Source organism: Heterocephalus glaber, unplaced genomic scaffold (genome assembly GCF_053883595.1).
Source record: "Heterocephalus glaber isolate CG9 unplaced genomic scaffold, H.glaber_assembly_v1.0 deba00000621, whole genome shotgun sequence".
NCBI lineage: Eukaryota > Metazoa > Chordata > Mammalia > Rodentia > Bathyergidae > Heterocephalus > Heterocephalus glaber.
The window spans coordinates 30,374,643-30,389,294 of record NW_028258153.1 but is presented as its reverse complement, the minus strand read 5'-3'; the positions used below and the strand labels follow the sequence as shown (position 1 = coordinate 30,389,294).

Sequence of the window (14,652 nt, the reverse complement as noted above, 5' to 3'; positions counted from 1 at the left end):
GAGGTAGGGGCTTCTGTGCCGTCATCCCACTGCTCCTGGTCCAGAGGAAGGGACTTCCCGGTCACCATCCCTCCCGCTGCTCCCAGCTCAGAGGAAAGGGCTTTGGGCCACCTTCTGTCCCGCTGCTCCTGGCCCAGAGGAAGGGGCTTCCAGGCCACCATCCCTCCCACCGCTCCCGACCCAGAAGGAGAGGCTTCTGAGCCACCATCCCACTGCTCCTGGTCCAGAGGAAGGGGCTTTCCGGCCACCATCCCTCCATCTGCTCCCAGTCCACAGGAAAGGGCTTTTGGGTCACCATCCCTACCACTGCTCCTGGCCCCTGTCGAAATGAGAAAACACGTAAATAAGTCTCAAAACCAGACTTCCAGATCACCTACAGCAACCACAAAGGGAAATGAGATGGAACACTCCGATACTCAACCACCTGGACCCACTGAACTGGCAACAAAAGGGGATCTGGAAAAAATGAAATCAGAAATAATCTCTCAGATAACAGGAGAAATTGTGCCTCTAGTGCAAGACATGATTAATAAATCTAGAGAGGAGCTGAGGAACATGATGGAATCCCAACAGAAGAAACAAATGGAATCCATAAAACAGATGCAAATAGATTTCCAGGACATGAAAAACTCCATTGAAAGTCTACACAGCAGAATGAGCCAATGTGAGGACAGAATTTCAGATATAGAAGATAAGATTGCAATTAGTGACCAGGAAAAGAAAAATTGCTTTAAAATTATAAGGGAACATGAGAAATCAATCCAGCAGCTGCTAGATGATGCAAAAAAGAATAACATAAGACTGATTGGGCTCAATGAAGAAACAGGAAAGAGTGCAGATGACATAAAAAAAACTGTTCACAGAAATAATGGCAGAAAACTTCCCAAGCAGGGGAAAAGAGCTTGACATACAGATAAATGAGGCATATAGGACTCCAAATAGCCTTGATCAAAAAAAAACTACACATAGGCATATAATTGTTAAGATTCCAGAAACACATCAGAAGAACAAAGTTCTCCAAGCAGTAAGAGAAAAGAAACAAATCACATACAAAGGAAAGTCCATCAGAATCACAGCAGACTTCTCAACACAAACCATCAAGGCAACAGGAGCTTGGAGTGACATATTCCAAGCCCTAAAAGAAAACAGCCTCCAACCCAGGTTGTTGTACCCTGCAAAACTATCTTTCAAAATGGGTGGAGAAATAAGATACTTTCATGACAAAGAGCACCTTAGGAACTTTGTGAATACCAAACCAGCACTCCAAAGAATTTTACACAATATCCTAGGAATAGACCTTGAGGATCACAACCCCAGGAAGCAAAGCAGAATGAACCCATCTGGCATGATAAGAAATTAAATGTAAAGGGGGAGAACCCAACAAAAAGAAAAAGTCATGGCAATGACAAGTCAATATGTTTCAGTTATAACCATCAATGTTAATGGTCTCAGTTCACCAATCAAAAGAAACAGACTGGCAGAATGGGTCAAGAAGCAAAATCCAACAATATGCTGCATACAAGAAACACACTTCAAAATGAAACTCATAGACTGAAAGTTAAAGGGTGGAAAACAATACTCCATGCATCGGGAACCCCAAAAAAAGCAGGAGTAGCTATCCTCTTTGCAGATCAAGTAGACTTCAAACCAACACTGATTAAGAGAGACGAAGAAGGACACTACATCCTTGTAAAGGGAAGAGTCCAAGAGGAAGAGATGACAATCATAAATATCTATGCACCAAACACTAGTGCACCCAACTATATAAAACAAATACTAACGGACATGAAAAGTCATATATGCACTAATACAGTTGTAGTGGGAGACCTCAACACCTCACTGTCACAAATAGATAGATCAACTAGGCTAAAAATAAGGAATGAAATACTAGAACTCAATCGAACTCTTGAACAAATGAACTTAACAGATGTTTACAGAGTCTTCCACCCCACAAAATCACAATACACATTCTTCTCATCTGCACATGGGTCATTCTCCAAAATAGACCACATACTCACACAGAGAACATGTTTAAGTAAGTGCAAAGGAATTGAAGTTATCCCCTGTATATTATCGGACCATAGTGTGATGAAATTGGAGATCCATAGCAAAAGAAACAAAAAATTTCATAAACACGTGGAAATTGAACAACACACTTCTGAATAACCAATGGGTCACAGAGGAAATTAAAGAAGAAATCACACAGTTCCTTCACTTAAATGACAATGACAATACAACATATCGGAATCTATGGGACACAATGAAAGCAGTCTTATGAGGGAAATTCATAGCAGTGAATACACATATTAGGAAAACAGAACGAGCCCAATTAAACAACCTGATGCTGAACCTCAAGCTTATAGAAAAAGAAGAGCAGGACAACCCTAAAGCTCATACAAGGGAGGAAATTATAAAGATCAGAGGAGAAATCAATGCAATGGAGACTAAGAGAATGATACAAAAAATTAATGAAGCCAAGAGTTGGTTCTTCGAAAGAATCAACAAAATTGACAAACCCTTAGCCAACCTTGTCAGAAAAAAGGAACAAAAAGGCCCAAATGCGTGCCATTAGGAATGAAAAGGGTGAAATGACAACAGACCCAGCAGAAATCCAGAGGATCATCAATACCTACTTCCAGGACCTATATGCCAATAAGATGGAAAACACAGAAGAAATGGACAGATTCCTAGATACATATGAATTACCAAAGTTGAATGAAGAAGACCTAAAAATTCTAAACAACCCAATATCAACCAATGAAATTGAAAACATAATTAAAAACTTAACAACTAAGAAAAGCCTGGGCCCTGATGGCTTCACTGCTGAATTCTACAAGACATTTAGAGAGGAACTACTGCCACTACTGTTTAAACTCTTCAATGAAATTGAAAGGAAAGCAATGCTCCCAAATTCATTCCTGGAAGCAAGCATCACCTTGATCCCCAAAGCAGAGAAAGACCCAACTGAAAAGGAGAACTATAGGCCAATCTCACTAATGAACATAATAAGAATCCTTAATCCTTAATAAGATACTGGCAAATAGAATGCAGAAGATCATCAAGAAGATCATACACCCTGATCAAGTGGGATTCATCTCAGGGATGCAGGGATGGTTCAACATACACAAATCAATCAATGTAATACATTATATCAATAGAGCCAAGGACAAAAACCATATGATTATCTCCATAGATGCAGAAAAAGCATTTGACAAAATCCAACATGCATTTGTGATAAAAACCCTACAAAAAATTGGAATAGATGGTCTCTACCTCAAACTGATGGAAGCCATCTATGAAAAACCAACAGCCAATATCATACTAAATGGTCAAAAACTGAAATCCTTCACACTCAAATCAGGAACAAGACAAGGATGTCCACTATCACCACTCTTGTTCAATATAGTTTTGGAAACATTAGCCATGGCAATTAGGCAAGAGAAAGAAATAAAAGGAATAAAGATAGGAAATGAAGAAGTCAAATTGTCATTATTTGCAGATGACATGATACTCTATATAGAAGACCCCAAGAACTCCACCAAAAGTCTTCTAGACTTAATAACCAAATTCAGTCAAGTAGCTGGTTACAAGGTCAACACACACAAATCAATAGCTTTCCTCTACACCAATGACAGACTCACTGAGAGAGAAATAGGGCAAATAATTCCTTTCACAATAGCATCCAAAAAACTGAAATCCCTAGGAATCAACCTAATGAAAGAAATCAAAGACCTCTGAAAACGATAGCACTCTGAAAAGAGAGATTGAAGATGATATCAGAAAATAGACAGATATCCCCTGCTCCTGGGTAGGAAGGATTAATATAGTGAAAATGGCCATACTTCCAAAACTGCTATATAGATTTAATGCAATTCCAATTGAGATCCCAGCAGCATACTTCATAGACCTCAAGAAAGCAATCCAAAACTTCATTTGGAATAAGAAGAGACCCAGAATAGCAAAAGCAATTCTAGGTAACAGAGACACGGCAGAGGGAATGACAATCCCCAACCTGCAACTATACTACAAAGCTATTGTGATAAAAACAGCATGGTACTGGCAAAGAAACAGACCTGAGGACCAGTGGAACAGACTAGAAGATGCAGAAACAACACCAGACACACTCAGCCACCTCATCTTCGACAAAGGAGCCAAACACCCTCACTGGAGGAAAGATAGCCTCTTTAATAAAAGGTGCTGGAAAAACTGGGCTTCAACTTGCCAAAGATTAAAACTAGACCTGTATCTCTCACCATGCACTAAACTAAAATCAAAATGGATTAAAGATCTAAATATTAAAATAGAAACTCTGAACCAGTTGGAACAGAGATTAGGTAGAACCCTTGAAGACATTGGTGTAGGAAAAGATTTTATGAACAAAACCTCAGTTGCCTGTGAACTAGCACAAACAATCAACAAATGGGATCTCTTCTTATTAAAAGGCTTCTGCACAGCAAGAGAAACCACCAGCAGTGTGAAGAGACAACCCACAATGTGGGAAAAAATCTTCACCTGCTCTTCCTCAGACAAAGGTCTACTATCTCGAATCTATAAAGAACTTAAAAAGATCAGACCTCCCAAATTGAAAGACCCAATCCAAAAATGGGCATCTGAAATGAACAGACATTTCTCAGACAAAGAAGTAGAAATAGCAAATAAATACATGAAAAAATGTTCAACATCACTGGTCATTCGAGAGATGCAAATGAAAACAACGCTGAGATTCCAGCTCACTCCAGAAAGAATGGCTGCTATCATGAAATCAACCAATAACACATGCTGGCGGGGCTGTGGGAAAAGAGGAACCCTACTCCACTGCTGGTGGGAGTGCAGACTGGTGCAACCACTGTGGAAGTCAGTATGGAGATACCTCAAAGAACTAGGACTGGAAGTCCCATTTGACCCTACTATTCCACTGCTGGGGATCTTCCCCAAAGAATTAAAAGAATCATACCACAGTGATATATGTGCACCCATGTTCATAGCAGCACAGTTTGTAATAGCTAAAACTTGGAAACAGCCCAAATGCCCATCAACTGGAGACTGGAGAAAGAAAATGTGGGTTTTTTTTATAAAATGGAGTACTACTCAGCCATAAAAAATGAGAAATTAGAGACATTTATAGCTAAGTGGATGCACATTGAGGTGATACTCTTAAGTGAAATAAATAGGACACATGTGTAAATACCAAATAGTTTTTCTGGTGTGAGAAACTGAAAGTGTAAATAAGGACTAAATGTATAATACGTAATGTGAAATAGGAAGAAAAGGGGCAAAGGGGAAGGAAGTGGGAGGGCTAGGGGAAAGGACAGAAGGGAATGGGATTAATATGAGAAAATGGAAAAATAGGAACAAAATCTTTGTAAATAGGGAGGGATGGAGGGGTTGAAGGGAGGGCCGGGCAAGGGTGAAAAATAAGAACCAAGAGAGACTATGTAAAGGTGCAAATTTCCAATGATGAATGTCACTATATTGTATACCTAAAATTTACCAATGATTAGAATGAATAATCGACAATGTAAAATAGGAAGAAAAGGTCCAAAGGGGTAGGGGTATTGGGAGGGGCAGAGGAAAGGAAAGAAGGGAAAGGAAAAATGCTGAGAATTGGAAAAAATGGAAATAAAGTCTTTGTAAATAGGGAAGGGTGGAGGGCATGAAGGGAGGGCTAGGAATGGGGAAAAAATAAGAACCAAGATGCATTATATAAAGGTACAATTCCCAATGAGAAATGTAATTGTGTTGTATACCTACAATGTACCAATAAAAGAATTTAATACCAAAAAAAAATAAATAGATGCTTGCTCATTCAATATGTACTCAAATTATTTGAATGTCTGCCTAGAAATTATTGGGATGAGAAATGTATATGCATATGTTAAGCTTTAGATAGTATGATCCAAGCATTTTCCTAAAGTAAACTAACTTTCTTACTTGGAGAAAATGGGGCTTGTTTTCCCACATGTCATCATAGTAGACAATTTTGTTTTTGCCTATTCTCATGAATACAAGTCAATATAACACTGATTTACTTGACATTTGCTGGATTACTACTAATTATTAGCATATGCATATTGTACATTTGTATATCATATTGGAGAATTTTTAGAATTTCCATTTTTGCTAATGGGGGTCATTTTTATATATTCCATAAATTAATATGTGAAATTAATAATTTAATGTCTAGTTTAGAATCTGTGGATCTGTATATATGAGAAAAACTAGTCAATATTATCTTGGCTTGAATGTTTTTATTTGGGTTCAAAATTATCAGGGCCTTAAAAATAAGTTGAAAATACTGAATGTTCTTCAGTTCATCAAACATTATTCAATTTCTATCTGTTAATTCTTCATTCTTTATTAATGTTTTATTATTATCTTACATGTGTGCCTAGATGTATCTTAAATGTATGCTTCAATAACTTATTAAAGTCTACTTTAAATTTAAAAAAAACACAAAACAATAATGGGAGCGAAAAGGTCTGTGTCCATACCAGATACATGTACAGAGTTTACCTTAAACTGCAGCATTTCATCCTTATGGTAGGTCACTTGCAGGCGGAGGGGGTTCACAGGGGTGGAGGGGAAGGCATAGGCATAAAGAGGAGACTTTAAGGAGATGTCAGCGCTGGCCCCCTGTGAGTCATACTGAACGTTGCTGACAGAGTACAACTCGTTGACAAAATAGCAAAAAGGGACCCCAGGTGAACTGGATTCCTGAAATTACAAATCAATATCACAGATTAGCACAGGGTCCCAGAGTTAACAAATACTGTTGGAAAAGGCAATTTACATGGAGATAAAGTCATCATCTCACATTTTTTACTTAGGTATCACATGGTAGTGGCAAAATTTAAATTATTGATCTCCGAAGAAAACACTTATTAAAAACAGGGTAACTACTCTCACACCCAGATCAGGTTCCTATGCAAGCCCTTTCTTTCTCTGGATTGTAAATAGATAGGTGAAACTGTAGATTAAGAGTAGAGGATTTTAGTGAGTATTACACCATCTCATGCTTACTTCATAGACACAGCCACGGGCAGTGCAGTTTGCTTCAGAAAGGCCATGCTCATCAGGGTAACAGTCTATTTTTTCTCTGTCCCTTACGTTTGTGCTCCACTCCACCGTGTATGTGTCTCCCAGGACAAGATTAATTTCTGAGATAATGGCAACCTGTAAGAATAGAGAGGTCACAAGAAATTCAGCCTCAGGACAAAAGCCTTGCAAAATCTGAAACTTTTAAAAAATAAAACAAATGGAAATGATAGTAGACTCTCACAAATCCAATTAATATGTTGCTATAACTTATAGATGAACAGAGCTGTGTAGAGACTGTTCAGTGGCAACACAGTAAATGTCACTGCTCTGTCAAAAGTTGTACAATACATTGTAGTATGAAGTGGGTCAAATAAAAGCCATTATGATCACCCCTTTTTTTGCCTTTCTTGTCTCCCCTTATCCTTCTTTTTTTAGTCAGCTCCTCCCAAACTGAGCTTATCTTCTTTCCCTTCACTTCCCAAACCAATGTCTCTGTTGGTCTGCTTTGGTGGAACAACATATCAGAATCGTATGACTGTGGTCTGATTCCTATTTTGGTATGGAATCTTAGACAAATTGTTAAAATTCTTTGGGTTTGTTATCAACTGAAAAAAGACCTCAATCCTAATAGTCTCTAAACCTATACCAGCACCTCTCTACCTTCTATACACATCAACAAGGAACAAAATCCCAATTTGTTACCCCTCAGACTTTTCTCTCACTCGAAGCTGATGATTCCCTACATGATACATGATCTTTAGGGCCCTTGCTTTCTCCAAGAAACTTGGCTCAACTATCTCAATAAGCTTTGATCATTAAATAATACATAATCTAATACCTCCAAAATGTTGGTTTGTGTTCACTGCTCCCTTTTCAATTGTTTTATGTGTATAAATTATGTCTCCCCATTACCAAAATTCAAGCAATGGAAGAGTTCCTTTGTTCTTATGTTAACTAATGTATTTGGTTAGCAGGATTGAGCTTGTTCTCACATATGAATTTTTTTCAGTGGTTTGTGCTTAGCAATATACATGAACAACCATACACTCTTTATTTATAGCATTATAATGGATTCATCCTCAATATGTGTTCTTGGAACAAAATATCAAATATCATCAATCTGTCATCATAGTGGATGTCTCAATAGAATTATTTCCACAAATTTTGGAAGCCCCTCAGAAAATAAGCTCCAATGCCAAGAATCTCTTTATTACTTGTGATTAGGATGACTTGGAATAAAAAGTCTTTATAATGCTAAGGCATCACAGTAACTGACTACAATCTGTTTAAGAAGGTCAGACCTCATTACAAATGATGAAAATGTACTTTGTTATTACCATAAGGATCAGCCATTTCATAGGATCATATATTGTTTCTCTTAATATATTTCTTGAGCATATATGACAATATGTGTTGGCGCAAGTGTCACTACAGATGAAAAAAAAAAGACCCTCACAATTTTAATTAATGAGAATTCTACATTCCACCTTTACATTTTACCATCATTCATACATTTTTCAATGCCCTTTTCCTCTAATCCTATTCTTTACATTGCTCACTCTGCTCTTGTGTCGATTACAACTATTTCTCTAAAAATGAAGTCAATAAAGAGAGCAGAACACTGAGATGCAGAGAAGACAGTGAGGATGGAATAACCCTTTCTCCAAACCTCCCCAATTCATTCTAGGTCTGGCTGCCTCCTCATTCTCATGTTCTGTCCCAACCCTCTGATTTCCCTATTCAGGTCTCATAGTGGACTTTGATCCTTCAGGAACCCAGGCAACCTTGACAAGAGAAAAAAAGCCATGAAGAATAATAAAATAAATACATAAACAAAATAGACTTTTTACCTTAAGGTTAGGATCATAAGTGACTTTAGGAGAAGCTTCAGTTAGGACACCATTGTGTTTCACCGAAACATTGGTAGGTTCCTGTGTCCCAAGTATTTTAATCTCCTGAAATGCTAAGTTATTGGGGTCCTTGAAGGTTGATTGTGAAATCTTCACATCCAAGTGGTTCTGCAAAACAATTAAGCACAAGGAAGCACAAAGGTTTGCCTGTAAGACGCACATTCTCATATGTAGTCATACAAACGCTAAATCCAGGACCAGATACTTCCCACGGCTCTGAATGTTTCAGATTTCACTACTAATGCATACTCAAGGATCATAAGCTTATTTAAATTGAACTATGTATAAGAAAAAATCAGCAATATGCAGACAAACAGACATTTGGAAAAACTATAATTAGAAAGAATAGCTGCTTTGATTTGTTAATATCACTGCCTCCTTTGATTGAACACACAATGCAACTACCGGGAGTTAAATCACAAAGGGAAATGTGTTCACCTGTACTCATTACTGCTGATGAACTTAAAAACATACTCACACACATCCACACGCACATATGTTCTAATGGTCAGATGAAAGCCCACACTTAAAATACATAAAAATGCAGTACTCACTTGGGTGGCAGAAAACTCATACAAAAGGTAAACATTATTGGCCACAGTATCTGAAAGCAGAAAAAAGGCAACTCAGACTCCCTGCCCACCACAGAGTAAATCTCACCTGCCTCTCCTTAAAGCTGACTCTGCCTCACTGATGGCAGGAGTTCCTTCCTTTAATGACTGAATGACATTCCATTGTATATCTACCACAATTTCTTTATTCATTCATCAGAAATGTGGACTGTTTCTCTATCATGGCTATTATGAGTAATGCTGCAATGAACATGAGACTGTATATATCTCTTTCATAGACTGAATACATTTTTTGGATATACACCAGAAATGGGATTGCTGGATCATATAGTAGTTCCACTTTTAATATTTTGAGGAACTTCTACTTTTTTATAATGACTGAACAAATTTATATTTCTACCAAGAGTTTGTAAATTATTCCATTTTTCCACAACCTTGGCAACACTTGAAACCTCTTCTCTTTTCCATAGCACAACTCCTAACAGTTCTGAGCTGATATATCACTGTAATTTTTTATCAGTATTTCTCTGCTTCTTAGTGATGATCAGCATCTTTTCATATACCTTTTGGTCAGCTGTAAGTCTTCTATGGAAAAATGAATATCAGATTCATTTTTAACTCAGGTCACTTATTCTGTTGTTATTGAGTTTCAGTAGCTCCTCATATGCTTTCATATTAATTCTTTTTATCAGATATGTGGTTTGTATATTTGTTCTTTAATTCTGTGGGTTCTCTTTTTACTCTTTTGATGGTTTCTTTTGTTACACATAAGCTTTTTATTTTAATGTAGCAACACATGTTTATTTTTTGCATTCATTACCTATCCTTTTGGTGTCATATCCAAGAAAACATGGACAAAAATCAACATCAAAAAAATTTCCACATGGACAAGGATACCCGGCTGCCATTCCACTGCTCCCAGGGCAGAGAAGGTGAGCCAATCCCAGCACCCAGGAGGAGGCTTCCCAGACGCCATTCCACCACTGCCGGGGCAGAGGAGGTGAGTTGCATGGGTGCCAGCAGCACCCGACCCCTCCCCATGGAAATGAGAAGACATGTAAACAAGCCTCAAAAACAGACTTTCAGATAACCTAGAACAACACCAAAAGAAAAGAGACAGAACAATCTGATACAAAATCACCTGGACTACCTGAACTAGCAACAAAACAGGATCTGGAAAAAAAGAAATCAGAAATAATTTCTCAGATAACAGCAGAGATTGTGCCCATAGTGCAAGACATGATTAATAAATCTAGAGAGGACACAGATTAAAAAAATAGAGGAGCTGAGGAACATGATAGAATCCCAACATAGGAAACAAATGGAATCCATAAAACAGATACAAACAGATTTCCAGGAGATTAAAAACTCCATTGAAAGTCTACACAACAGAATGAACCAATGTGAGGACAGAGTTTCAGATATAGAAGATAAGATTGCAATTAGTGACCAGGAAAACAAAAATTATTTTAAAATTGTAAGGGACCATGAGAAATCAATCCAGCAGCTGCTAGACAATACAAACAAGAATAACATAAGACTGATGAGAGTTGATGAAGAAACAGGAGAGAGTGCAGATGACATAAAAAAAAAACTGTTCACAGAAGTGATGGCAGAAAACTTCCCAAATAGGGGAAAAGAACTTTACATACAGATAAGTGAGGCATATAAGACTCCAAACAGCCTTGATCAAAAAAAATCTACACATAGGCATATAATTGTTAAGATTTCAGAAACACAACAGAAGGACAAAATTCTACAAGCAGTGAGAGAAAAGAAACAAATCACATACAAAGAAAGCCCATCAGAATCACAGCAGACTTCTCAATGCAAACCCTCAAGGCAAGAAGAGTTTGGAGCGACATATTTCAAGGCCTAAAGGAAAACAGCCTCCAACCCAGACTGATGTACCCTGCAAAACTATCTTTCAAAACTGATGGAGAAATGAAACATTTTCATGATAAAGAGCACCTTAGGAACTTCATGAATACCAAACCAGCACTCCAAAAAGTTTTAGACAATATCCTAAGAAAAGACAATGAGGATCACAACCCCAGGAAGCCCAACAGAATGAATCCATTGGGCATGACAAATTAAATGCAAAGGGGGAGAATCCAACAAAAAGAAAACGTCATGACAAGGCTTTTAAAACTTTTAACTTCATCTTCCTAATGAGTGTATAATTTAATCTTGTTATTGTACTGATTATTATTTTTCCGATACTAGTGTTGTACACCTTTCCTTGTGATGTGCTATTTATCATCTTCTTGTGTCTACTTTTTAATTGGGTTGTCTATTAATGAGCTGTAAGAGTTCTTTATATATTCTAGTCATAGGTTATATGCATTGTAAATATGGTCTGTTTAAGGACTACTTTTCATTTTAACGATGTCATTTAAAGTTCTAAATTTTGATGGAATCTCATTTATCAGTTTTTTTCTTTTATACATCATGTTTTTTGTATCCTAGGAGGTTCTTGCCTACCCTAAATTCATAAACATTTTCCCTTATAATTTCTTCTTAAAGTTTTATAGTTTTAGTCTTTCATATTTAGGTTCATAGATCCTTTCAAGTTATTTTTATGTATGGAAATAAAGGGTTGAGGTTAATTTTTTATATACGGATACCAGGTGTTCTAGTGCCATTTGCTGAAAACACTATCGTTTCCTCTGCTCTTGAATTGAGTTTTTATTCTATAAAATGCTAATGTTAAATAATCTTTCAAAACTCAGTGGACCATATATGTGTGGTTCTATTTCTAGATTCTCTGTTTTATTCCAATGATCTATATGTCTTTCCTTACACCAACACTGTCTTGATTAGTGTAGCTTTAGAGGAATTCTTAAAATTAGGTACTAAACGTCTTCCAACACTGTTTTTTGTTTTTGTTTTTGTTTTTACTTTTCTAGGTCCTTTGTACTCCTACATAACTTTTAAATTTCAATATCCAATTCTTCATTTATAGCAAGTATACACAGACCTGAGTTTTTATATATACCTTGTGTTTTCTAATCCTGCTAAATTCAAATACAAGTTCTAGGGGCTCCTAGAGATTTCTTAGTATTTTCTCTATAGATGATCATTTCATCTACATATAAAGATTTTGCTTCTACCTTGCCAATCCTATCCTAATTGTGTCATTTTATTGCCAAACTATTTTGGTTTAGGCCTATGTTTCAAAGTTTAATGGACAGGTGAAGAGCAGGCATATCTGCCCTTGTTCCCCACCTTAGGGAGAAAGCATTGTATCTTCTCCATTCATATAAGGTGTTTTAGCTGGAAGTATGGAGTACATGTCTTTGATCTGTTGAGAAGGTTCTGTTCTACTTCTAGTCTCCTGATAGCTTTTACCATGAACAGCTGTAGAATTTAGTCCAATACTCTCTCTCCAACTAGTGACAGGATCATATGGCTTTTTCCTTTCCTCTGTTAAAATGATGACTTTTGGGGGTGGATCTTCCAATGCTGAATCAACACTGCCATCCCTATAACAAAACCACTTTCTACATCCTGCCAGATCTGACTTCTAATAGTTTGTTTTGTTAAACAAATTTATATCTATGTTCATACATTTTTCTTCTATTATCTTTATCCAGTTTTAGGATTAGCACAATGTTGAGTTCCTAAAATGAGGGGAGAAGTGTTCCTTCTTTTTCCTGCTTTAAATGTTTGATATAATTTATCAGTTAAAATGTATATGAGCCTATTGTTGTCATATAGGTAGGTTTTCAAGCTAGGAATATACTTTCTTTAATAGGTGCTATTCAAATTTTAGATTTCCTCCAGAGTTAGTTTCATTAATTTGTCTTCCAAGGTACTTCATAGAAGTTGTCAAATTTATTTCAAAAAAGATTTTTGTAATATGCTTTCTATAGCCTTTTAAATTCTGTAAAATCTGTGGTAATGTCTGCTAGATCTTGATATTGTAATTTTAAAAATGTATAATTGATATTGTGTAATAGGAAGAAAAGTTCTAAAGGAACAGGGGAAGTGGAAGGGGTAGGGGAAAGGAAAGAAGGGAAAAGAAAAAATGTGAGAAAAGAAAAAAATGGAAACAAGGTCTTTGCAAATAGGGAAGAGTGGAGGGGGTGAAGGGAGAGCAGGGGAAGGGGCAAAAAATAAGAATCAAGATACTCATGTAATGGTACAGGATACCAATGATGAATGGAACTGTATTTTATACCTAAAATGTACCAATAAACTTAATGCGGAAAAAAAAGATGAAGTTTAATATCTGTAAAAAGTAAAAAGTACCTAACCCTGGCATCTGTTAGGCCATACCTTGGAAATGATTTCAGCTCTATACATGGACAAGCTTAGACTGAAGTGCTAGGTATATGTGTCAACCTCAGGGTATGACTCTTCATTATTAAGCTATGGATTAAAACTCTGTATTTTAGTGACAACCAGAAAAAGGAAATAATTTGTAGAGAAGTGATGGTCTGCCTAGCTATTTACATTAAGTGGGACTCATTGTGATGGTTCTGCGTTCTTTTGTGTCAACTATTACTTGAAGGTGGCATAATATATAATTTAACCTGTGGTATAAGTGACAGAAATGAAACCTTCCTAAAGAAGAGGTTTATCATAATATGCTTCTTCTTAAGGACTTGTATTATGAGAATTGTATTCCCTTCTGCTCTGCTACATTTTGAACAAACACTCACACATACATAATATATCAGTCCTGGTTATATCCTTTTTCCCTTCTCTTTGGACCATGAGAAGTCTTTTAGCAGTGACTTCCAGAGTTAGGTAACTTTGAAATTAAAGTGAAGAGACTATACATGGAAATGTAATTTGCATATGTAATATAGGGAGGTGTTCCTTATGTATGTTACAGGCTTACTTTAACGCACTTGATTTGTGCTCCAAAGTAACTGTAATTTAATGCTGATAGTACAGCAAATTATGAATAGCTTTACTTATATGTTTAAAAGTCATCATATGTTCATATGCTTGTCTGGTTAGCAGAATTTAAGAAATTCTTCAAATGTTTGAATGTCTCCTTATATTTTCATTATAAAGCAAGAAAAATGAAGTACAGCAGGCATTGTCACACATTATTGCTGATAATATTTTATTCAAGATTCTTGGGGGAAATAGCCTAAAGGGGACTTGAAGACCTGAAA

The 14,652-nt window shown here is 36.7% G+C and overlaps 1 protein-coding gene across 2 annotated transcripts in view; it reads right to left on the bottom strand.

Annotated features, from left to right (window-relative positions):
• The window catches only part of LOC101711183 (maltase-glucoamylase), a 211,954-nt gene that overhangs the window by 59,887 nt on the left and 137,415 nt on the right, over positions 1 to 14,652 (bottom strand). For both annotated transcript variants that reach the window (XM_087205928.1, XM_087205929.1), the window contains 4 exons: positions 9,503 to 9,552; positions 8,889 to 9,056; positions 7,021 to 7,173; positions 6,514 to 6,714 (listed from right to left, as the gene is read on the bottom strand). In XM_087205928.1, the coding sequence (XP_087062054.1) occupies positions 6,514 to 6,714; positions 7,021 to 7,173; positions 8,889 to 9,056; positions 9,503 to 9,552 (572 nt within the window). The remainder of the gene's footprint in view (positions 1 to 6,513; positions 6,715 to 7,020; positions 7,174 to 8,888; positions 9,057 to 9,502; positions 9,553 to 14,652) is intronic.